At 34.3% G+C, this 26,103-nt stretch overlaps 1 protein-coding gene across 41 annotated transcripts in view; it reads right to left on the reverse strand.

Annotated features, from left to right (window-relative positions):
- Positions 1 to 26,103, reverse strand: part of RIMS2 (regulating synaptic membrane exocytosis 2) — a 515,547-nt gene that overhangs the window by 141,051 nt on the left and 348,393 nt on the right. For 14 of the 41 annotated variants that reach the window (XM_076329268.1, XM_076329296.1, XM_076329272.1 and 11 more), the window contains 2 exons: positions 7,675 to 7,854; positions 6,436 to 6,545 (listed from right to left, as the gene is read on the reverse strand). In XM_076329268.1, the coding sequence (XP_076185383.1) occupies positions 6,436 to 6,545; positions 7,675 to 7,854 (290 nt within the window). Of the gene's footprint in view, positions 1 to 5,596; positions 5,630 to 6,435; positions 6,546 to 7,674; positions 7,855 to 9,369; positions 9,442 to 16,514; positions 16,578 to 19,025; positions 19,092 to 26,103 lie in introns of all 41 variants that reach the window. The other 27 variants (XM_076329285.1, XM_076329286.1, XM_076329266.1 and 24 more) reach the window with 6 other exon arrangements.

The following is a 26,103-nucleotide window of genomic DNA, read 5'->3' on the forward strand; positions in this document are numbered from 1 at the left end:
TACCTTAATAAGCGCAGAAGAAACAATGCAAATGTTTTTCCAGCTTGGAAAAAAAATCCTCAATTTGCCAGCTAATATGCTTTATACCTGGATTTCAGAGTAGTTAGAATTCAGAAAGAAAGACACTTTTCCATCAGTAACTACAGTTGCCTAGAACATATCTAAATATTAGAGAATACTGAAATAGTTAGAAACAATGGTGACAATATGATTAATGATAAGCAATACAAACATATTTATTTTATGTCATTAATAGAGAACCGTAACTTTCTTTTGTGACAAAGCTCATCTAATACCAGGGTAACAATAGTAATGATATAGGAGAGTGTGGAGCTGAATAACTGGTGTACCATATGCCTGCTTTAATTTAAACGTCAGTTATTCATTAAAGACTGTTTTGATGTGATGCAATATACTGTAGCTTTTCAAGGTTCAGATTTTGATTACTTATTGATTTTTTGTGTTCTCTGTTCCCACATTTTTCAAATCAAAGCCAATGCAATGGAAACTAATCTCTACATAGAGATTCTGCTCTATAATTCTGTGATAAAATCATGACATTTAAATTGCAATTGAAATAATGACATTGAAAATTCCAGTTAAAATATTCAGCAGGGACACCATCTATACAGTCAACCTTCTCTCATAGAGAGAATGTGTAGAAGGTGTAGCCAAAGACTTTAAAAAATCAATTCCAGTAAAATTGAACTAAAATGTTTTTGGCATGTTGGTACCCTGAAACATAAACAAACAACGGCTGTTATGAGCACAGCTGTATGACTCTCTACTCATTTTTCTTTATGCCCTTTGTAGTCTCTGACCTAGATGGTAAGACCTTTGACTGGCATGAAGAAAGAGGTGTTTAATTCCTCCTTTTGCCAATCCAAGAGAAAATTATGAACAATTACTTCCCTTGAAAGGTTGGAACCTTTCAAGTAAGCACCCTAAGCCCTGTTTTATAACTAACATTTGTTCAAGTTTTTCTATGGAAATTGTACTAGTGCAAATAAAATATTTTAATATTCTTCAGGGGTTGAGGACTCTGCCGCCTCTCAGGAGAGTGAACTAAGCATCCACAAGTAAAACCCAAAGGTATATTTTTGCAATTCCTAGCTGAAATCAAAAACCCAAGGTAGATTCATGCATTATCCTAAGGCAGCCTTGTTACTGATGTTAACAAAGCTATTCTCTTTACTTTCCTGTCAAGCGCACATAAAGCAAGTTACCCCGTGCAAGCACGAAGGTGTCTAACATCATACAGTCAGTACCACAGAAATAACCACACAAAAAGGGGGTGGGTGCAAATATATGTACCATCATTTTTTATACTGCTGTGTTTGACTAAGTCATCAAGTTCCTAGCCAAGCTGAAGATAGGTAAAGTTCCTTTCCTATATTATACACGTCACCAACCACCTTTTACAAAACAAACTACTGTATGCCATATATTTTTAAAAACCTGTGAAATCACAGCTGATAGAGTAGGATAGAATTATGACCAATGTGAATACAGATTCTCTGCAATTGCGTTATAATGGTCTTTCTCTGTCTCCCATTGAACTATGATAGGGCACTGGAAAACACACAATAAAATTCCTTCTCATTTTGCAAAATTATGTCGCATTTAACAGAGAAATTATATACTGAATGAGACAAAACCCCTTAAAATAAACAGCATTTCTTTCTGTCTGTCAATAGTATCTGTGTTTTCCTAACCATTACTGTCTTATAAATTGCACTCCATACTGCATGAGTTGCAACAACAATGCATTTGACAGTATAGATATTTTCTTTTTAAATATTTGAAATTCTATCTGAGACTTATAAAAACTGGAGTTATGGCTGATAGCTATCCCTGATTAAACCTAATCAGCTGCCCCTGTTAATTCCATTAGTAGATTATTTTATTCTGGAATAAGATCACCCATACCTGAAGTTAAAAGGGGACAGTTAATCAGCATTAATGTCAGCTTTAACAGCCTCTGAATTAACTTTCCCAAGACACAAGATTATTATGAGATCATGTAATTAAAGTCTGTACCATAGAGCATAAATAGAAGGGCAAATCCTCACTGAGCTCTACTATTTGCTAAATTTCTGAGCACTTCATTTTATACTTAAAGGTTTTATTACATTTGTTTGGCGTGACATAATTTTCTAGTTTTTATGGTTGGGTGGATGGTTGGGATTTTTTTTTCTTTTTGTAGGGATGAAGAAAGAAAGGGTTATGTTTATTTTTAAGAGGAAAAGAAAAGTTCCATATTAGGAAAAAATACTCTTTCTCTGATTAGTAATTAACAACAAACTGAAAGGGCTAATACTGAATACTTTCAAGAGCACTTTATGGTGTTCCATTTTAATTAGCAGTAAGCAGCCATTGAGTTCATCCTTCTACCAAGGTGAGAACAAAGAAATATATTATATCCACATATAAATGAAAAAATCTTGTTAACCCTTAAGAACTATAAATATTTCAGTATTCACTTATTGTCTATAGTGCTAATAATACAGAACATTTAAAAGTACATAACCATTTCACTGCTAAAAACAAGTACAATATAATACTGTTGTTTTTCTACAAATGTTCATTAGAAACAAGTTATCTCTATCTCTAGCATAACTTAAAAATAGACAAGCAAAAGTTCAGCTAAAAAAAGAGTCTTCTGGCATTTCAGTAGCAAAAATCCAGTAAAAGCTTAAGTGGTCCCAGACTTCTTTTCAGAACTATTTTCCAGCCATCTAACATGAAAATATACTAAATTAACAAAGTCTAAAGTAAAACCCAAACTGCCTAGATGCTTATGGTATATTCTGGCTAGAGAAGATAATGACATGCATTTCAGAGATACCCAGTCTTTCTTCTGAACAGGTAAATCTGATACTGGGAGCAAGACAGCTGTGGGAAGCTAAGGAATTAGCCAAAATGCCATGACTGTAAAGACTGTAAATGCAACGTAGCTAATGATATTTGTATGTTCTCCTACTGAGCATGTGGGACACTGAGAAAAAGATATATAGGTCAATATGCTACTGTTAGGAATGGTCCTCCATAGCTAGTCACAGCTAGATTTCTTAAAAGCAAACTTCTCTGCTATTTCAGAATTTTGAAATAAATTATTCTCGGGAAAGCTAGATGTCCTGGAGCAAAAACCTGCAACCACATAGCATATTTCACTGAACTAAATCTACCCCAAATCAATGTCTTTTAATTCTGATCCTAATCTGGAAAGCAGTTACCCAGAGGGTTTTTTTCCTGTAGATTCCTTCCCTTCCAGTTCTAGTCACATAGCCATAAGCACTCCATATTCCACATTATACTGAGTGCTGCACTATAACAAAAAATCTCCCCAGCTGCAAATTACACCCTTATTTCTGTTTGAGTCCCTGCATTTCTACTACATTTCAAGAAATGGTATGCAGTTTCAACCCTGTAACAAATACAGATTATTCAAATGTATACAGACTAAAGGAGACTACTGTAGGAGTTACAAACATAGAAGTTTTTCTTTTTCTCTTTTACAAAACCAACATGACTTCCAATTCCTTTTTGTCTATAATGTCTCTTTTACTAACTCTTTTTTCAGTATGATTTTAACTTGATCTGGTCAACAATAAAATCCTTGATTTCAAAACACAGAAAGATTAACCTCCAAAGCATGTTTCCATGCAATATAAAATCCCCTCTCTCATTTAAGTCAAGTATATGCTTCTATAAGAACAGAAAGGACTACTCTGTGACAATGACATTTTCTGGTATGGTCATAGAGCCTTCCCAACAGCAGACAACTGTTTTGATTATCACCGGGGCATATAATAACACATAAAAATCTACTCAAATGTCTATAAAGTTTTCAGGTTTACTTGCTGCTTTATTTGTTAAATAATTACATAAACCCCTTCTACTATAGTCAGTGTTTTCGATTCTACTGAATTTCAGGTTTTATCACTGGTATTTCATTTACTTAAAATAACTTTTTGTAAAATTCAATTCTCCACAGTAAAAAACTGCTATTAATCATAATAACATTCTGTCACTGACAGAAGTTAGGTAATCTGCTGTTCTTGTAGAGCATTATTCCTTTTAAAGAAAATGATTATTCCCCTTAAAGAAAAGGATTAGAAAATCCTAAAGAAGGATAGAAAAAGCCGCAAAGTAGAACTATTTTGTTATTAGAATATGAGCTCTTAATTCATGACAGAAAATTATATAGAATACCGTGTGAAAGCTGTATCTATGGATTATGTTTTTAACTACAGTGTTGACCACCTTTATAAGTATAAAATTCAACATGAAATATGTCTAGTTACTGTATCTTGAGTCACTGATGATGCTTTGATTGTATATTAAAACTCTAATATCTGTGGATTTGGCAATTTTCCATAACCCAGATTTTCCAAAAGACTACTTTAGACAGAGGTACAGGAAAATGTTACTCAGTCTTCAAGTAAAAACAAATAGAGTTCCTCAAGTCCCAGCAGTACTTACCAGAGCAAACAATTCTAGCACTCCTATAAAAAATAATTATTTTATTGTATTTATTATATTTCTCTCTATAGAACCTATGATGTAAATAAGACTGCTACACTCTCTAATCAAACACAGTAAAAATATGCAGTACTTCACAACTGCTGCCCTAAAGAGCTCACAGTCTAAATAGATATACTAAGCAAAGAGCAGGGAAGAGTGGTAAAACGTGAAAGCATATACAGCAATGACAGCAAACATTATGTCATTAGATGTGATTATTTCCTGGCATATCTAGACTGTATTTCATATAAACATTTCACAATACATGAGACGACAAAGAAATGAATATACTAAGGTGATGACCTGAGAAAACAGTTTTCTTTTCACGAAGCTTTGCTTCCAAAATGGAAATAAACACTATAAACATTGTAAATTCTAAATTAAAAAGTCTGATGAGACAGATACAGTAATACTACATATAGACCCTCAGTGGTATAACCAAGGACTGCAATTGATATCTTGTGGCTTGCTATTAAGCAAATTAAATGGATTTAATGGTATAAAATATAAGGGGATTTAATTTTAAGTAAAAGTATTATAACTTTTTGAAAGACTATCTTGACTCAATTAATTTTTGCTCCTATATTATTTGAAAAATTACCTAGTAATTCAGCAACGGTATAACATTATAACGTATTTGCAATAAAAACATTGTTCTGATTAAATGCATGGCTAACATTAAACATGCCAAATAGCCTCAAATGCTTAAATTTAAATATGTGCCTGAAATGCTAATCCTGAAAAGGTACATACATATGTAGGTTAACTGAAATACTCTTATTTGCTGCAGTGTAAACCCTTGGTATTTAAAAACGGGTACAAGTCTAGGTACTTTTCTAATGATGATTGTATTTAGATAGTATTATTTATACTGTCTTTTTTTCATGTAGAACCCTGTACAATTTATGAGCCACAGGTCTGAATATAAAAAAGACTAAATAATTCTGACAATAATTCTGACTATGTCTGTGCAATCAAGTAACATCAATTGCAGTTGGGTTTATTTTTCCCTATATAGCCTCTCAAAAAGGCTTTCAGGTGAAAAACAAACCCTCCTTTATGTACAGACCTTCATAAGATTCTATCTCCTTGTCTCCATTGTCTACGGAAAGTAACAAAACAAAACAAACAAACAAAAAAAAAAAGGGAACCAAAGCACAGGGGTTAAAAACAACAGAAGTTTTATAAAAGATACAATATACATGTTAAAAAGGATTAAAAAAAAGGAGTGTATATGGCCATTTAGACTGATTTTGCACAGCGCATCTAGTTATCAGCAGCGGAAGGGTGAAAAATGTATTTGCTATCGTGTTTATATACCTCTGTTTCTAAACATTTTGGAAAGTGTCTCCATTGACCAATGCTTTTATAAGGCATTAAAGGTAAGCATATTTACAGTATCAGCAACACATGAATCATGAAATATCTTGCTGACCTTTCCTATTTTAAAGATTATTACCTCTCTTCTTGCTCTTCCTGTTTCAAGATGCAGAGGTTTTGTATTAGCAATCCGTAACACAGTCTGTGTGAACCCACAAGTGATCAGCTATGCTCCTAACTCCCGAAAAGGCCAGAGTTTTATCACTAAACAACATACAAAAGACCATTTCCTGTGCCTGCTGAAGTCAATGACAAAACACCTATTGAGTTCAAAAGGAACAGGATCATGCTAATAGTTAGTCCATCTTGATTCGTGTGTATTGCACCGTTGATGATTATTGTACTGCTGATGATTCATTTCAGTCAAGAGTATTGTAGATATTAAAACATAATAGAAGAAAATACAGTACAAAATACAATACTAAAACTCAAGAGATTTCAACTATAATGCCAGAAGAAAAATAATAAATATAATCGACCTTCATGAGCAATTTTGCAACGTCATTAAGGAGAAAACCATACACTTACTTCTCTCCAACGTCCCCTTTGGTGGGAGCTGCGGTAACTGCCTGCCCCTTCGCCCTACTACTGGAGTACTTGATGGACTTGTCTGAACAGACCCAGTTCGAGGATGTGACCTATGAGACATATCAAAACAAACCATAGCCATTAAATGACAAATTAATCCTTAATTACCGTCAAGAACTGATAACATGACTAAGTAGGCTTTAGATCACTTGGGACCCTTGCAGTCCCATAGTGAAACTGTTATCTCTTTTCAGAAAAAGACCTGATTAAAAAGAGAAATCTCTCCATGAAAAAGAAGAAAAGAAAGCCAAACTAAGGCTGAACATCTATAAGATGCTTGTTTGCGGTCAAGCCAGAAAAAGTATTGTGTGTATATTCATGTGCATATGGATATAATACCCACATACACATAAAATTATCCACAAGTCAAATTCAACGATCTTTACTCAGCTTGTATTTGGTTAAATTACCATTAAGTGGCAATGAGATTACAGGGATTTGTCTAAACAAAGTAATAAACTGAGAAAAGACACTGGTATTTGACTCTAACTCTCACTGGGGATTTGATGTTACTAACTCTAACTTTCAGAAAACAAAAGAATGTATTCTGCAGTTCTAAAATAAGGAGAGGCTTTACTGAACATCAACTAGACCAAAATGTACCCATCTTTTTACTGTATTATGTTTATTTAAGCTAAGAGTAATGTATAGAAATCTTCAAAATGTCAATCAGTAAAGTATAGCACTCAAACAGGAACAATACAGACTATGGCACAGTAAAATGTAGTCAGAGAAAATGGTGGTTAAAATGGTAATTAATACACAAAGTTAGTACAGTCCATTTAAAGAAACTTTTTTTTTTTAAAAAATAGTTTCATTTGATGTTGTTATGATGGCTGTTCCATAAGCGATGTCTGATGAACACAAACAATTTCTCATTCTGTAAGAGAAGAATATGATAGTTATGAGGTGCTTTATGTGGGAAACCATCCAGGATTCCTGATAAATGAGAAATCACAAACAAATGTAGTTAAATACTGTTAACAAACAATTTGCAATGGCAGCCACACCATTATATCCAGAGTAGAATATAAATAGTGTGTTGGCACTGAAAGGGTTAGTATCTATTGCTACTAGTGATCAGCTAAGGATGAGGCGATACCAATTAGCTACTGGGAAAATAAAATGGTGAGCTGGTGGGGCAGAAGGGGATTAGTCTGATTGATTTGTCTGTTTCACCTCGGTAAGGCAGGTGAAGGAGGGGCAGATCTTCCAGTCATTAATGAAGGCATCGACCTGATGAGGTTTGAGTCAGGACGCTCTGTGGATCGGGAGCGGGAGTTGGTCCGCTCTAGCATAGGACGTTGCTCTGTTGATCTGGATCTTTGATATGGCTGTCTATCTGCTGCTTCACAATTCCTGTAATGTTAGTCAAAAAGCAGCTCAGTTGACCTTTGACTTTTCTATTAACTATAAAATATTCTGCATGATACTGGTTTGGAGCAAATAATTTTGTTATGCACATTTTTTTGGGGGGGGTAAATTTTCTGAGTTCGCTTCTTGATAACATACAGTTTTTTATACCTGTATGATCTGGCTTGCTCCATACTCTTGATAAATGGGCTGAAATGTTTCCAATGTCTCAGTAATGACTATCCATGCAATAGTCTGTTTCCTGACAATTTCTGGGTAAAAATATTGTTATTTTGTAAATTAATACATCAACCTTGGAGGAAAAGAATAGCTGACATAATATTAAGTCTCACTAAAGCTAAGGACTCATTTAATTGTGCAGTTTAATTGAGCATTTTTACTCACATGACTAGGTTTTTACAGACTGCATTATCTTTAGAGGTAGTACTCCTGTTTGTAGGAAAGTCCACATTCCAGATATTATAATTACCATGTAGCACTGTTAACTATTATTAGACTCAGGATGTCTGTCAAAATCTAAGCTAGGCTATAGTGATGGATTCATACGCAGTGGTCGGACTGTAGTCAGATGAAAATCTACATCATCATTAGTACTTGCAGAGGTTCCACCAACTAGACGAAGTTTGGTTTGTAATAAAAAAAAAATATCTTCTAACCCACAACCTGAAGAAGTGTGCCAAAACAGCAATGGAAAAAGTTACCATTAGAGATGCAATGGGGAGAAATTAGGCTGAGTAAAAGAGAATTTCTTGATCAAGCAGTCTGGTCTTCTACTATCTTAGGCAATTAATCATGCCATTACTTTCAGAAATTAATCAACCCCCACCTTTTTTCACAATGTAATTGATCTGTTTGCAAGGAGTCATATTTGCTAGCAATATCCTAAAATACATAAAATCAAGGTAATTTTAAAAGTAAAATCCATACCCTGATGGAACTACTTATTAAGTCCACACTCCTCCCAGCTCTCCTTGAGTAACTGAACAGCTACAGAATACAAATGCGGAACATGTACGCTTCAGGACTTTTCCTTGAGCGAAGTCATGCATTTTACAATGAAGTCAGTTAATACAATGAGTGACTGGGTGGTGATTAAGTGTAACAAGAAGCCGAATTTTAATTAGTATCAAAAAAGAGAGAGACATACCACAGCCTCATTATGAAGAGTCATGTTATTAACAGCATTTTATTTCTAAAAACCATATTGAGACAGAGTATAGTTGTCTCTAGGGTGGCTAACTCTACCGAATGGGTTGATAAAAGAGTCATTAAAACGAATGTCTCTTCAGGCCTTCCATGAGGTAATAATTGGACTCCTAGAGCATATGAAGGAATTGCCACAGACAGGTTCAGAATAATACCATTCACCATGAACCTACATCTATAAGCTCCTAACAAGCAAACACACCACAGTGAGACACATAATGGTAATTATAAGCTGAGGTACTAAAGATTGGAGGAAAAATACAATGAGCCTGCACAAAACCACAACAAAATTACCTCACTTCTTCTTCTATCAGTTCTGTTTCTGAATGGGAAGCTTCATCAGCAAAAACATCCACTGTCTCGCTTCTTTTACATTGTGGATAGACAAAGAAACACAACCTTAGCTTTGATATAAATGTTGCTTAGTTTAGGTAACTGTTTAAGAGAGGTTTCAGTGCTATGGAAGGTGAGAAAGGTGTCAGCCATCTGCATGGTGGTTAAAAAAATGACCATGGGAATAAATTCTTAGGCTATGGGAATAAATTCCAAGAAAAAATATTCCTAAATTCAACAAAATTACAAAAGAGAATATGCGTAAGGTCCAGACAACCCACCCCTACCTTGTTTACCCACATATTTAAGAAAATCAGTGAGCCTACAGAGGATTTCTTCTTTGGGTCTGTCGCACACAGAGCGCTAGAACAACCCTTCTCCTGCCAGTGAGTGGGGGACTGCTGGAGCACACATCAGCAGGCACTGAGCAATATGGCAAGAGGTATCGTTCCATTTTCTGTTTCTCTCTGCTTCCAACAGCCAGGAGGACATACAGAGGAACAGGTGAGTAGCAACCACGTGACTCTCATAAACACTTCATGAGAAGTTAAGCCTCTTTCACTTGTTACTCCTAAGGCCTCATTCTCTTTAGCTGTAGTATAAAAAGTATTTTTTGGGATATTAGGGATCTGACCCATCGCCTGTATTAGAAGGCAGGGAGGCATTTTTACCATTAGGATCAATACTAATGGCTTAGTGGGCAGGTTTTGTATTCTGCAGAGCATCATGGAGCCACTATAGCTAACCACTACGCTAACAGATAAAGGCCTCAGAAATTTCATATTCAATAGTTAATATAAATATTCAGTTTGCCACAATCTGCAGCTGGCATTTACTTCAAGTTGAAAAACAACCAGGAGTTCCCAGAAGTGAAGGAGAACATGGATTTTGGCAGTGAACCTTTTGCTTTTAGATTAAGCTTTGGCACCACTGTTGTTTTGTAGACTGAAGGATTTGAAGACTAAGTTGAATCCTGAGGTGAAACTGAGTTGTTACCCCCAAGTTACAGGCTACATGCTGCAAACCTCTCAGTACCCACAGCAGCAAATGGAGGGCTATCTAAGCATACTGACAGTCTTCCACTTGAAAGCTTCACTGTGTGGTTTTAGATCATACACATATAAAGAACAATCCAACAGACAGTTTTACTCTCTGTTCTTTGCCTTCACATATTTTTTTGTCCTTTTAACAGTAAACACATATGCTATATGATCCAGGTATTCAAAAATGAACTGTCCCTTTTATAGAAAAAATATCACTCCAATAACCTGCTTGGGCAGTGAAGCTCCTCACCTACCACAGTATACAACTATGCATTAATATCATAATCCAGCCACAAGCATAGAGGGGGAGTTTTTTCAAAACACCTCAGTAAATTAAAAACAGAAGTTCATAACTTTTCAAATAACATTCTTGAGGGCTTATGCTCCCAAGTCGTCTAGATGAAAGTTTCCTCTTTTCTCATTATAATTCATGTCATATGAATTACTGATTTTTAAAGAGTGAAATATAATAGTCTAAAGTATTCAACATCCATATAATAATTTAATGTATGCTAGAGCTGTTTATCTTTGCTAACAGACTTTTCATTATAAAAAACACAGTTAATGAAATATCAAATAGTGACCTCCTCCATTTAGTATTGCCTATTGTAGCATCTTTCTACCTTTGTTAAGGAAAACATGCATGGTAGGTGGCCTATTCCCCCCCTGTCAAAGTCTGCAAGACTTGTGGGCATAACTCTCCCCTACACTGAGGAAAGAGTACAGCAGTAAGTGTTTGCTTCTTAACCAAGCACACCTATCACTCTGAAACTGTTTGAGCTCTCTGTAAGCCACCATGCAGAAAGCTCTGTGAGTATTCACAATCTAATTTTATATTCCAAACCAATCAAAAATTAGAATTAGAATCCCATACTATTTAGGCACCACTGTAAATTCTAGTAACTACAGTATCTAACCAAAGGTACTACAACATTTTGTTTTAACTACTGATTTATCTGCATTGTTCTATATTCATATTCTGGAAATTTCAAAAGCTAACTCGTTTCCCAATGCAGAAAATAACCATTTCTAATTTTTAATTTTTCAGATTTGTTACTTTTCTTAACAGATAAAAAGGAGAATTTTCAACAAATGAATACATTCTTTGATCTAAACTTATGTATAGAGAAAGCCTTATAAAAGATGAACATTTTTCAACAGTAAGCAATTATAACAGCTTACAGCAAAAATAAAAGTTATTTTTTCCCCAAAATAACTGAAAGCAGTTTATTTGAAAGCCCATGTTAAATTCTTTTATTGTGTGCAAGACTAAAAAAGCAAGCTATGAGATCATGCCAATCACAATTTTAGTACTAGGTTGTTCTTGTAACAAAAAACTGAAGAAATAAAAATAGAATTGCTGTAGGATTACAGTACACTACAATTCAGCTCCTAGTGCATCTTTTTTCATCTAGTAACACTGAGCACAGAACAAGAAAAATACAGTGATACATTTTCTAATTATCATCATTTCAAACTCCAGCTAATATACAATGGTAATACCTGTCAGTGTCTGTGGATGGCTGCTGGATTTCAATCCTTGGACATGTTACTCTTCTACTAGCTATAGGAACTTTGCTGTTTAGTCACAGACACAAGATCCTCTGTTAGCATAACATAGACAAGCATGTCTACAAACAACTGAGATTTCTAGTACCAAGAAAACTTAAATTTGAGTCATAAGTATTGTAATGGAAAATGGGAAAATGGGAAGGAGCAGTATACTGCCAAATATCTAGACAAACTGGTGACTGGATATCTCACCAAATCACTTATCTATACCTATAAAGAAACTTAATAAAAATTCATGTGCTGCTATAGTTTTGAAAAGCCAGGAACGTAATGCCTTTAGGTACTCTTGCAAAATAAACAGAAATAGGAAGCAAAGCAAGACATTTCTGCTGCAGTAATATTCTATCATGCTTTATATATATGTGGTATATATACATCTATACACATACATGCACGCACTCATATGATCTATTCACATGCACATTACACTGTGGTGTATGTGATAACTACAGGTATATCTACATGACAGTCACAGGCATGACTAAACTGTAACATGCCAGTATGTGTACTACTTTTCTACTAGCTAACTCAGCTAAGCAGACAAAGCAGAGAACTCAGCTGCAATCCCAGGCACATTGTGCTCCACGCTGCTATGCACAGACTGCTACAGCTACAGAAACTCAGTTGCTTACAGCTTGTTTACATGGCATTGCAGTCACTTTGGTGATTCTGTTGTAGACATATCTAATCATGCTAACACATGATGGCATGGTACAATTATAAAAATGCTTAAAGAAAGCACATGTAGCTATATCTATAGAGATTTACTCTCCAAAATATGTTTCATCAGTGATAGATTTACTGAGGAATAGCAAAGCCCTGCTTTAAGTAGGGAGTTAGACCAGATAGTTTTTTCAAGGTTCTTTCCAACCCAAATTAGTTTATGATTCAATGGATGCAGTCAGAGGTTTATGCTAGCTATTACAACTAAGTATCAATAAAACCAATAAGTAGTGTCAATCCTGGAACAATTAAGACTGAAATGATGTGCTGAAATATTTCATACCCTCTTTATCTGTAAAATCAGACCCAATTAATTTTGTGTATTTTGGAGGAATAGAAAAGCAACTTGTACATTTGAAGGAAAAATAGTAAAAATATGTAAGCAATTTCTTCTTCATAGAAAATCTCAACATTAAACAAAAGGAAGTGGGGAATGCTTTTGAGAAAGAGGCTTCTTAACTTCCAGTTACCACTATTTGTAACTGCATTTAAATGAAAGCAAACACAACAAATAAGCTAATAATACTAATTTCACTTAACTGGTTAACTTCAACTAATTTAAGAATCAGTTTCCAGTATTTTGCTCAAAGGTAATTTCTCAAAAAATGAACCTCGCAGGCTACCATTTCCTTGGACAGAGGTGAATCAATGAATGCAAGCAACATATATGTTGTCTTATGTCTTTACCAATTTATTCAGCTTGCACTAACTTTATCATATTAACATTCATTCATATTTTTATTCTGTGCCTACAATATGAAATGTTTGGAGGTATTCCTTCACTACTAATTTAAATGTCTGAGAGACTTAGGCAGTTTTTTGCTATAATGTAATATGTTAAGTGTTTGGTTTTACATTATTGTTTCTGGTACTTGTAACATACATTTTCATTTATATAGCCAGTTGCCTTTTATAGCACCTTGTATTTTGCCAACTACTTCCAGCTCCCAGCATCTTTAACATAGACCCTCAATTGACACATATTAAAGAATCACACTGCAGGAACACATATGTCTATCTTCATGAGATAACTCACTGAAGATCATGATAAAACTGATTAGCATTCAAAAGCTGGGAACTCAAAATTCTCAGAGAGCTGAAATCCTCTCCCTCCCATCCCTCAGCTCAATTTTATAACTGAATATACTGCTGCAATTCTCTCCAAGATAATAATCTAAATTTTAATAAAAATATTAGAAATATTCCAAAGTATAAGTTTCAGCTTTATATTATAACTTTTTTACACATTTTTTCTCATTTCAGAACACAATATTTCACCTGCTCAACTTGAATGTTGTATCATAATGTATGAGCAATGACAGGAACATTCAAGGGTTTTAATGAACATGTATTTCATGACTGAAGAGTAAGTGGTATATAAGACAATGCACAGAGAAGCCTGAGAAGAGATGCAATGAGAAAGAAGCATTTCCTAGCAGGGCTTGAATACTCAAATGCAGTTCAGCAGAGCACTTAGACTATAGACTAATCAAATACATTAGTTTTAGGCTTAAAATTAAGCATGTACCTAAATATGCCTTTGTACAGTGCAGTACTAAATGCAAAATTTGTAAAGTACTTGGTTCTTGGTGGGTTTTGTGGGATTTTTTTTCCTCAGATCTTAAATATAACTTTATTTGTACATGGCACACTGTATTTACTTGGCCTCTTTTTTCCCAGTAACATTTTAAAAGACCAATAATATGGCAGACATTAGTAAATTATCACAAACAGGGCTTAATACTGCAAATACGTGTTTATCTGTCTTAACTTTTGGCAACAGACCTGTAATTCTGAACTCACTGAAGTCAACAAGAGTTCTGTCACTTGGTGAGGACAGGATTTCAATCACACCATTCCAAGATAAGTAGTTATGTAAGACTTTATTATCTTTTAAGCTCTTAAATTGCGAATGAGCAAAACAGCATACTGTTCCTGCTAAAGGCATTCTGTAAATCCATTGATCTTAACAGAATCTGATCCATTTCAGTAGTCTTCGTTCTATTAAAGTATGTTCTATGCCTTATGGTCTACCGAAAAGCCATATTGGTTCACAACAAATGTTCTTATCTTTTATTTCTTTTTCCACAGCTTTTTGGAGCTAAATTTAAGTGGGGACAGAGAGTACTAACAAATAAGTTTCTTTTTCAAGTTACAAATCTGTTTTTTTTTCCCCTGATATTTACCTATGTTAGCATCTATACAGCAATAAATCTAAGACAAGTGAAGTAAACCAGAAATATTTAATGTGACTATCAAAAGCAAACACAAAAGCTTTGTTTACACTAAGCACTTTCCAGCCTTCTTCAAATGCATTTTCAGTATGCTTGTGCACTTTCCCAGGAAGAACTAATAAGCATGGCCCTTGCCGTAAGCACAAATTAAGAGTATACTTCAAACACTTAAAATTGAAAAGTCAGCAAACAGTGGCATTATGGTTCAAAAATCTAGGGAAGAAATATGGTTTCAAGTAAGTCTCTGTGGCTGCACTAATGTTGAGCCAAAAAACCCTTACAAACCTCTCCTCTCTAGAGAAGAGAGAAACTTGCATTAAAATATTGAAGGATTAATTTTGGAGTTTACCAGATTTTTTTACTTTCAAGTTGACAAAGTCACTTATGTTCTCCTTCAGTCTCTGAATTCCTTAAACAGAATTCCTGTTTTAGTCAACATATACAGGACAAATATGAATCACAATTTTAACTAAATAGCCTTAGGACTGCGGGTGAACTGTGACTAATCCCTTTTATATATATCTCATATATATTATACATAACTATTTCTCCAGAGAGATACATTGACTTGTATCACCACAAAAGAATAAACAGAAACACAAAATTCAAAGTATGGTCAGTAATTAATTTACTAATAAGTAATTAACTCAATATTCATGCACAATTTACGTTATTAAGTATTTGTATGCACATAATTATAACATTTGAGACACCAATGTATAGTGTTATTTTGTATAATTTCACAACAAATATTTTTGAGATACAGTTTTGTAAGTCTTAGTCTTCATCAAGGAAAAGTTCCCAGTAACTCTGTGGGAGTTTCACTTAAGAACTTCAGGATTTACCAGCATTTTGTTTGTTTGTTTTAGTCAGCCAAAATATGCCACCAGCATAGTCCAGCTCCTACTTACAAGATACGGAAGGGCAGAAAGAAGCAAGCTCTGTGCACATTCACAAAGGAAGTAAGTAAAAATAAAGAAGAAAAATGTTGCAAGAGCAATAAGAAAATGAGGGAGAAGCAGTAAAGTCAAAGAACTAATAGCAAGGAAAAATTGTGCGCTCCCTTGATTAGGACCCAAGTGCAGCTGGGAAGAACTGAAGATTATAAGGTACACAGCATTTTGCATGAGTTATGCATCAATCACACAGGAAGGTAGGTTAGACAGTTAGAACTGGGATTATTTCTAAAACTAAAAAGTATTAGGTCTCAAAGACACATTCCCCAACACTGTCAATGTAGGCAGGTATTATCAGTCAAAAAGCCCTTTTTCATTATAGCGGCCGTGAACAGTGAGAACTTGTTTTAAAAATAGTTCAAACATAATTAATGTTCTTTTTCTATTTGTAACTGAATAAAACAGCTTAATCTTGGAAAAAAAGATTAGCACATAAATGTGCCTTAGTCCTGAGTCAAGAAAGAGAGAAATCAAAAAAAAGATACTTATTAGGAATAACTTTGGTACAATTATAAATGAACTCTTAAAGATTAGAAATACATTTTAGCTATATCTGTAACGCTACACTCTTTACTTACCCATAATTTTCAGCTGAACCATTGACTACATGATCTGCCCATGAACTTGCACCATTGTACCACCTTTACAATGCAGTTAAAATAAAGAAATGTTATAAAGAAACATATGTATTATTAATAACACTCTAATTCATATGACACTTCTCAATAAAATGGGAAGCTTTCCAAACGTTTCCAAATCATTTTGTACATTTCCTGTTTTCTCACAGGTATGAAGAAAACCATATTTTTTTTAATTAAAAACAAAGCAAATTATGTTTACTTTTTCCTGATATTATTCTTAATATATTTCACCTTTATTCTTTTCAGCAGTTTAGCCATGAATTTCAGTTCCATAAGGACTAACCGATCCCTTATCTTTTCTTACACAAAAGTCTTCATGTTTTCAATGGCTATTGAGTTTGTGGAATAATTAAAAACTGCGGGGATATAACATTAACAAAAATAACATTCTATGTAGCAATAGTTTAAAATACTGCTTTTAACTTCAAATATCTAACTTTTTCAAATTTATTATTTTTTATATTTGATAGGGTTGTTGGTTTTTTCAGTATTTAAGAAGCAGAAGAAAACTCACTTCACTCAGATCAAATGAAAGCTAATTAAATTTTATAACTCTATTATTCTTCCAGGTACTGAACATGGGCTACCTAAACGTTTGCAGTATCATTTCAGCAAATCAGTTGAAGACAACATAAAACACATGTAGAAATATTTTATCTTAAGTAGAACCATTGAGAAAAGAAATAACAGGACAAAAAAACTGCTTTCCTTTCAGAAAGCAGGGGATAAACTGTTTAAGTGCCATTACTCCAGCATCGTAAGACTAGATACAAATCATCCAACATTTGGTTAAGGAGTTTCAGCTGGATCTCTGGAGTTCCATATATTCAGGATCTTGCTTGGGTAAAGCCTTGGAACTGCAGTAGTCCCACTGTTCAATGACTTCCACATGACAGTGAGTGAGAAGCAAGGCAGGGATTTTCAGAAAAGATCAAGGGATCACCTTATTATCAACTTGGATATAAATCTTCCTTTGTCTGTACTGAAAATCCTAGCCAAAGTCTGAAGGTTGAACTTTTTGGTGGCTTGAATACACTTATCCAAGGGTCTTCATGAATCTGTTCCTGGGAATCACAGCAGTGTTTTTTGCTTGACTCCATTTTTTTCCAAACTTCTCAGATTTCAGAATCTGAGGTTTTGCAATATGTTTACAAACTAAATAACCCCACACCTCCTGGTCATTATGTTGAGGGAAGACGGTATGGAGTGCAGTATATGTGAATGTCACTCAGCTGCTCTTGTTTCTTTATCAGATTGGATGGTATGGGGAATGGCATTTTTTTTTGCGTGGTTTGTAGCCAGATCAATGACTGGATGAAAGTTACTTTAGTTTAATCTAATTTAGTTTTAGATTAGATTTAGATTTAGTTCAATCTAAATTAGAATACAGCTGGAGAATGACAGGTATATTTTTACACTCTCCCTGATCACCCGTATCCTTAAAACTGAAGCCAGTTTCTCATTAGCCAGTATTTTAAGTAAGATTCTTCTGTAAAAGTACTACATTATAGACACCATAAATACATAAGCATGGTTTTTAAATTGCAGTGCACTTTATTTTTTGTTAAATATGACTGTATTTATTCATAGCAATCAAATAAAAACAAAATTTCTTGCTATTAGTTAGAAAACAATCCCTGCTTTACCTGCTCCCATACTGTGGACAAAAATCAGACACTGACTTAAAAATGAACAGAGAAATAGAAAAGATCTAATTGTACAAAGGGAGAGGAACACCAACTTGCTTCTTTCATCAGATTTCCTTCTTTTTGGACTTTGCCTAGCTCTTTAAACATGAAATGCTGTTATCAAATAACTATTTCCAGAGACACTCCAAAAGTTTTCAGATCACACATCAGATTTTAGTTATATTATGTCCATTGTGATACACTATATGCATATCAAAATTTAGGAAGAACAATAGTACTTTCAGTCCTAGCACAACAAGCACACAAAATCAGTTTGAAGGCATTCAGTTAGTCCTTTTTTAAATCAATATGGGCAGTAACATGCCAAAAGCTGAGGACCTTCGGTGACTCAGGTTATTAAAAGAATGAAATTGAGGATTCTAAATTGTCCTATAATCACTCCTAGTGACTGATAAGGTTAGCCTTTAGAAATATGATGCAGTTAAGTGGGGAAAAAACCTTCAGTTGTACCTAGCTCCTCTGTACTATTCAGTTTTCCTCCCACATCTAATGAATAAAAAAATTTTCAAGTTGAGAACTATGCCTAAAATAAAATCCAAAGTCAAGTTAATGGAGGGCTAAAAGAAAATGAGGTACTTAAAACTATGGAGATTAGTTGTTCTGTGTTTAGAGAAATACTGCATAAAGTGCACTGTAAATTTAACTATCATTAGTCTAGGCCAATTAAAAATTTTAGACTACACTTCAGAAAAAATGTATTACTCAACTTTATCTATTTTTATTATATAAATTAAAATACCTTTCAGGAATATAGGTTGTGTCATCATAATATGAATTAGGCACTCTTCTCTCCTGCCTACTCCTCCTGAATATGGAATAAACAGCACAGATATTTCAGACATTTTAAAGGGTGCTTATTTCATGATGTTTTCCTTCACTGTATTATTAAGATAGTGATGAACATAGAGCACATTTATCTACAGTTCAGCAGTATATTCTGAATGTATATTTTCATATATATGTCATTTTAAACTTCTACTTTCAAATTCTATTCAGAAATAATTAACAACATATTGGGAACATTTGATCAATGCACACATATTTCATAGGAGTGAGAAGTTACATCAATAGGAAAATAGTATTTGAGCAACTGAGAAATTTCACCAAAAATAGGATATGACTGGTAAAACGGAAGTCAGAAAACAAAATGGAGGCAAAATTTTGTTTCCTTAAGTGAAGCAACAGAAATTCTGCCTGAAATAAACCTCACATCCTGCACAAAATGTGCACAAAACAGCTTTTATTGACTTCCAAATACTAACCTCAAAGGCTAAGTGAAAAAAATGAAAATAGCACAGAGTGTGGTGTTCTCAGTGACTAAGCTGAGCTCTGAGACAGGTAAGTTAAGAAAGAATTTCATACAGTGAGGTTTTCAGCAGATTTTTATTTGGGAGAACTGCTAATATTTTAATTTTAAAAACAATTGGGATAAAAATCTTGAGAACATTACTATGTCATTGAGATTATGTGTATGTCAGCCAATTTAAATGGGTGACTGCCAAATTATGAACTAGCCTGTATAACTCTATAGGACTGTGAATTGGGGGATATAAATAAAAGTGTAAGTAAAGCTCTACAAGTCCAGCCATGATGTCTTATATATGTTTCATCTGAGTAGCTGCAGCAGTGTGAACTGGTACCAGCTAGTGCTACCATGCTGACGATCACATTAAAGAGTCAAGGAAAATTGGAGTGGGGTACTGAGCAGCAGGGCATTCTTGAGGAAGGCCTGGGTCCAAAGGGCACTGAAATCACTGAAGCTGCATGCGTGCCTATTGTCTTTCTTAGGCATATGCTGGAGTAAGTATCTTGTCAATGCCGCCTCTGTTTCTTTTGGGAGGGAACAGTTGGATTTCTTTGAAAGGGGAGAACTATCATGAAGACAAAATGATGAGTGCTGTAGCCTAAGAATGAACTCAGAAATTAAGGGTTTTGATAATGTAAATGTGTCCTAGAACTAACGAACTAAAGACTATCAAATCTGATAAACAGTAACTGGAACAAACTTCAGCAGAGAAAAGATGAAAGAGAACGAAGTAGTCACTCTGTGAGGAAAAAAAACCCCAAACCTGCTAGAAGACACCACAAGAGTTAAGGGGCTGGCTGTGAATGACTATAAGATAAGCAATGAAAGAAGCCATGAATGACAAAGAAGGCAAGTAATTTTGACTGATGTATCTGTATGACATATTTGCCTGCAGGACACCCACACTGGTGGATTCACAGTGACATAAGATACAAAACTCTCTGTCCCAGATGAGAGACTCCTCCCTGAATGCTGGACTGTCAGAACAATGTTTGCTATTTTGATGAATAGTGAAAACTGGAAAGTTATTTCAGATGCTTAATAAAGTGAAAGTAAAAGACAGGAAGAGAGGTGGTTGCTTGAGATCAACATGACATTGATGAAGCCAATGGAACTCAGAACACAGGACTAATACCTTGACCTACAAAAATAATGTAATTTAAAGTAAGCATTAAACTGGGAAAAAGTGTAAAGATAAATGAGGAATATTGTTTAAAAAGTAATTTTTCATATATTTCCAATAAATAAAATAAGGAAGAGGAAATTACTTAGTGTTTTTCAATGGATAAGGAGGAACTGGATAAAGATTATGCTTTAAATGGTCCTTAAATACCTAGAGAACTGTTGTCAGAATATGGAAAGACAAAAAGGATGAAAAACTAAGAAAACGATAGTGGCCATGAGGTACTCAGAGCAGTTCATATGTGGTAAGATGACTCAAGTAACTTGAACACTAACGTTACCCACAGGCAGCCTGGATTCAAGAGGATCAGAGAATCCAGCATCAGCTCCTAGGCCCAAGGAATCTCAAGATACTGTTCTAACAGAGAGCTAGAGATATTACACTTCATGTCAGATTTTCCTTTCTGACCCCAGAAGGAATTAACTTTAATAGCATTCTCTTCAATAAAGCCCTGGAAAAGATTTACTCCATCTCACTGCTTAAATCCCAGCTTTTTCATCTTTATGCAGTACTGTCATTTTTGCCCTTTATTTTCATTGACTGTATTTTTGAGAAATTACTTTCTGTAGAAACAAAGATTAAGATTTGCAAGTCAAGATCCTCAAACTAAGACAACTTGATAATAGCTCCAACTTTCAGCAATATCTGAACAGTCACAAATACAACCGGCAATCTGAAACAGGTTCAGATAAACTAATGCAAATGTGAGTATATAACTAAGACAAAAAGCAGTATATAAAAATTAACTATTGAAATAGCATACGTATGAGCACATTTCATCACATATTTTCAGAAAACAAACCAAAAATCCCTCTCCTTATTAAAGTTTCTACATGCAGACTGAACTATTGACACACTTTCTTTATATTACGTTTTATGTGAAACAGCATCATTTCAAAACAAATGTTTAACTGAGTTCTAAGGGTTATAATGTCTATTATACGATAGCTTTGGAGAATTTTTAAAAAGCAGTATTTCTTTGGAAGGAATACTTCTATGATACTATAAAAGTTTCAGATTCTATTTTGTTTCTGCATCCAAAAATAGTTTTACACTTACTAAAAATATGGTTATATATGATCTGAATCCAGAGAAAACCTTAACGAACTTCTCAGAGGAACTCATATCCAGAGGGCAGCCATGAAGTTAATATATGATGAGTTCTTCAGTTCTTGCTATGGAAAATTTTACATGGCCCCTCTTGTAAAGCAATAGCCATATCAACCATTATATCTGCTATCTGAGATCTGAAGCCACCACTTCCTTTTTATTGGCTCAGTTTATCAGATTTATATCCTTATTTCTATTCACACACAACCATGTAGACTTTTTCCTCTTTTGAAATATTTCTGAAAATATCATAATCACAGTACTACACCAGCATGTCTTATTACATCTTTTAAAAGCAACTGTATTTCAAGTATAATTATTTCATAGAAATTATTATGGGGTCAACTTCTCTCTGCCATATATTTCATATATAAGTAGGAACTCTGATGTTCTGTAATCACACACAGGTATTGTGAATATATACAAGTACTCATAAATTACAGAATAAGCACTATATAAATATCTATAACATAAGCTTATACTTTTACTTTTCACTCTATTTTTCAGTTAAGCAAAGTATGAGATTTCAGAAAGACTCTATTTCTGTGTACTTTGAAGTAGATAGGCTTTTCCTCATTATTTCATAGATTAATAAGTACTATAAGCACCTTGCAAAATTCCAGCAAAAATGAGGGTTATACAAAGACACTTACATATAATACCCACATAATTTATGAAACTGACTTCTATACAGCTATTCAGCTTCTCTTGGGATTTACCCATAGTCTTGAGTAGTCAGTTTTAGGCGCATACATACTCACAGAGTATTATAAAACATCTTCATTGTATGTGTTTATCACTTAAAACATAGATCACATTCTCAGTTTGGAAACCAAACACAGTACTGCCAAAGTATAAGTGGCAGAGCTAACAATATGCTCCACATAATTATACCTCTCAAGATCATAGTAAGCACCCTCAGAATAGGTACGGCACATCTTACGGGAGCGAAGTAATCTGATTGCATCTTCACAAAATAGAGGATACATTGTGTGATCCTGGCTGCCAAAACATAAAGGGTGAACACAATGAAAAGCAACACAAAGATGAAATGAGGACAAAGCAACATGAAAAGCAAGCAATGTCAGCAACAGAACAAAACACTGGAACAAAACTCGGTTGCTACTTCAGTGAATTTTGCAGGACTAATTTTAAAAATTAAGGTATATTGGCCTGCAGCTGAGACTACGAGAAAGGTATCACACTCCAGTTTTACCTGTTGTAACCTTTAACACAGCCATATGTGTATGACATTCTGTATTAGCAGGTATTTGTGTTTGTTGATTTAAATAATTTTCTTTATTGACTTTTTAAAAGACGTTAGAATCATGTAAATAAAGCATCATCTTCATGGACCACCAATTATAGACTATTGGCAGTGAAAAATCTTTAAAAAGTGAAACATATGAAGAATTACCCAGTGTTTGTCTACACACTATACTAGGAAAGCTAATGCTGATATTAACTCAACACTCCTAAGTTTTCTACCACTATACACAGACTAATAAAAACAGAAGTGGATGTGTAGGTACATAGAAGTACATGCATTATCCACACAGAGTCACACAGAGGAAAACTTATACCTGGCATCTCTGTAATGGTGATCTGTGGACTGGGTGTACCGGGAACGAGGTAAAGTAACATAATGACTGAGTAGATGGCAGAAAGAAAAATACAAATATGAGACAATAAGATGGAGAAGGAATGATACACATCACACAACAGAAGACATAAAAATCTGAGAATGCAGGAGCTATGAAAGCATTGTATAGAGCACTGAAATTATTAACAAAATTAGAAATCTGATATACAGTTCTAAAGGTAAAATCATCTAGATGATTCACACATTTATTCTTAGAAACCAGTAGGAGACTATGGATGAAGCAGATAGCTGTAATTTGAGATTCTCCATATTATTTCAGTTAGGAGGAAAAAATGTATAAAAGTCTGTCTGAAAGCAATCTCAAGAAGTCAGATTGCCTGTTTAATTGCTTGAAGGCAGTGATAACTTCAGTATGAATAATAACTTTGGCAGAGGTTTACCTAGTTTGTCTGAAAGGCTACCACCATTGGGAAATCTGTCCCCACATAGCTAGCTCCAGAGCTTTCCCATTTCTGAGTGTAAGTTTTCCTAATATTTATCCTATTGTGATAAAAGATTAATTTAGATGAAAGCCTTGTTATTATTTAAATCATTAATGAAGAGATATAACATCTGTAACAGAATATGTCAAAAACCAAATGAATGCATTTCAAAATAATAAACCCAAGATATTTATATTTTGTTTGTATTTTGAAAATGTTAAAATTTATATATTTTAAATATATTTGTTACAGCACTAGATATTTTCCAATTATCAAAAATAGAATGTTATTTCTCTTTTAGTGTAAATATATGCACACTGTACAGGAAAAATGGTTTTGAAAATAGTTTTTTTTCTTCCAGTTTACAAGGAATTATTAGAATGCAAAGGAGTCCCTGGTCTACAGCTCCTCTGAAGTTGCGGTATTTTAAAGGAATGTCTAATCACAAAAATCCACATTGGAAGTGTAAACTGATTTCACAAGAAACATGGTAAACCTCATGTTTATCCTCCACTTTTATTTCTCATATCTTAATTTGCTCATAATTAATGATTTTCTAGTAATCAAACACATTGTTACAGGTAGCTATATTACCTACGCTTATCATCTTTGCCTCTTTTGACTGTGGATAAAATGTATCATCAGCCACATGTAAATATTCCTTATAAGCATATTAAGTTAATTATATATAGTGCAAGAGATCTTTGTGCTCACTTCTTGTCAAATAAATGCAAAAGCATAGTCACCACTATAAAAGCTTCTAACTTAAGACCCTGATTATGCAATTTAAACTTTGCAGTTTGTTACAAGAATGAGGAGACGTACACAATTCAGCAGGGCCCAATTTGACACGGTACGCTGAAAATTTGAAGATGAGATCCTAAGAAGGACTAACAATTAAGAAAATAATCATAGGGCTACACTGCAGGCTGCAAAAATTATTAGGGTTCTTAAACTAATGCACAGACCTGAGTACCAAAAGCAGTCTACCCATAACAGCCTGGCAGTCAGCATGCTGCCAAGAAGCATTAAAAAATAATTCCTTCATGTTCTTAAAATTTGCTTTAGAATATATGCACACCCACAAGAAGAACAATCAAATAAAAATGTAGGAGTCTACCCCATAGTAGCTATGATATATGTGATGATGGCAAACAACTGCATACCAGCTTATTCTCACCACTACGTGGTGACATTCCCAGGCTATATCTACATGAATATGCCCTTAAATGATTTAGATGCAACCCTGCAAGTAACACCACAAAACTCTTACAAATATTACATTAGTATTAATAAGCAATTAAGTGTGGAGACACAGACAAGGTTTAGACATAGCAGATTTTTAAAAAGGCAAAAGAAGTCCAAGATACTTTTTTTTTTTTTTTTTGCAACCTTCATTTAGACTTCTAGCCTTTTACCACACATCCCTTACTTGCTACATTACAGTAGTCGATGGCAAAAGTATATTAAATGATGGTATGGCAAAATGAAAATACTAGTCTGCATCCTCACAGATTTCTGAAATATTACATATTTTGTTACAGATAGCATAAACAGAAAATTTGCAGCAGCAACTCTTTTCACTTATATTAAAATAATGAAGTTAGTCTGATAAGGCAGCACTACACGTTTTCTAATATGATCATTAATACACACACACACACGCATACATCCCCCCATACACCCCTGCATCAGGTGAAAACAGATTTCCACTATTCTGACAAGAAGATTCCAGACATATAGGCAAACATGATAACTTTCCTTTTTTAAAGCGAACAGAAAATGATGACTTAAAATTTTCTGATATCATTCACATATTTGTCCATTTCCTTACACCTTCATAAAAATTCAATGAACCATGAGGGTAACAAAACAGAGATCAGTGATTCAGTGACCAATTAGATTGCCTAATTGGAAGTACTTAGTATCCAGGAACAGGCTTGACATACCAGAACAGTCTCAGAAGCACACTTGAAAACAGGCACAGATACACAGAGCACCTCACTTGAACCATCCATGGCACACCTTTCTGTTCCTACTGTACAAGGGGAGTTTAACCTGGTCTTTACTGCTTGGGATATTTTATTCAATAGTAAAGACGAGGCATTAGAAGATAATCTATTCCTTTCAATG

The sequence above is a fragment of the Aptenodytes patagonicus genome, chromosome 2, assembly GCF_965638725.1.
Source record: "Aptenodytes patagonicus chromosome 2, bAptPat1.pri.cur, whole genome shotgun sequence".
NCBI classification, from domain to species: Eukaryota; Metazoa; Chordata; class Aves; order Sphenisciformes; family Spheniscidae; genus Aptenodytes; species Aptenodytes patagonicus.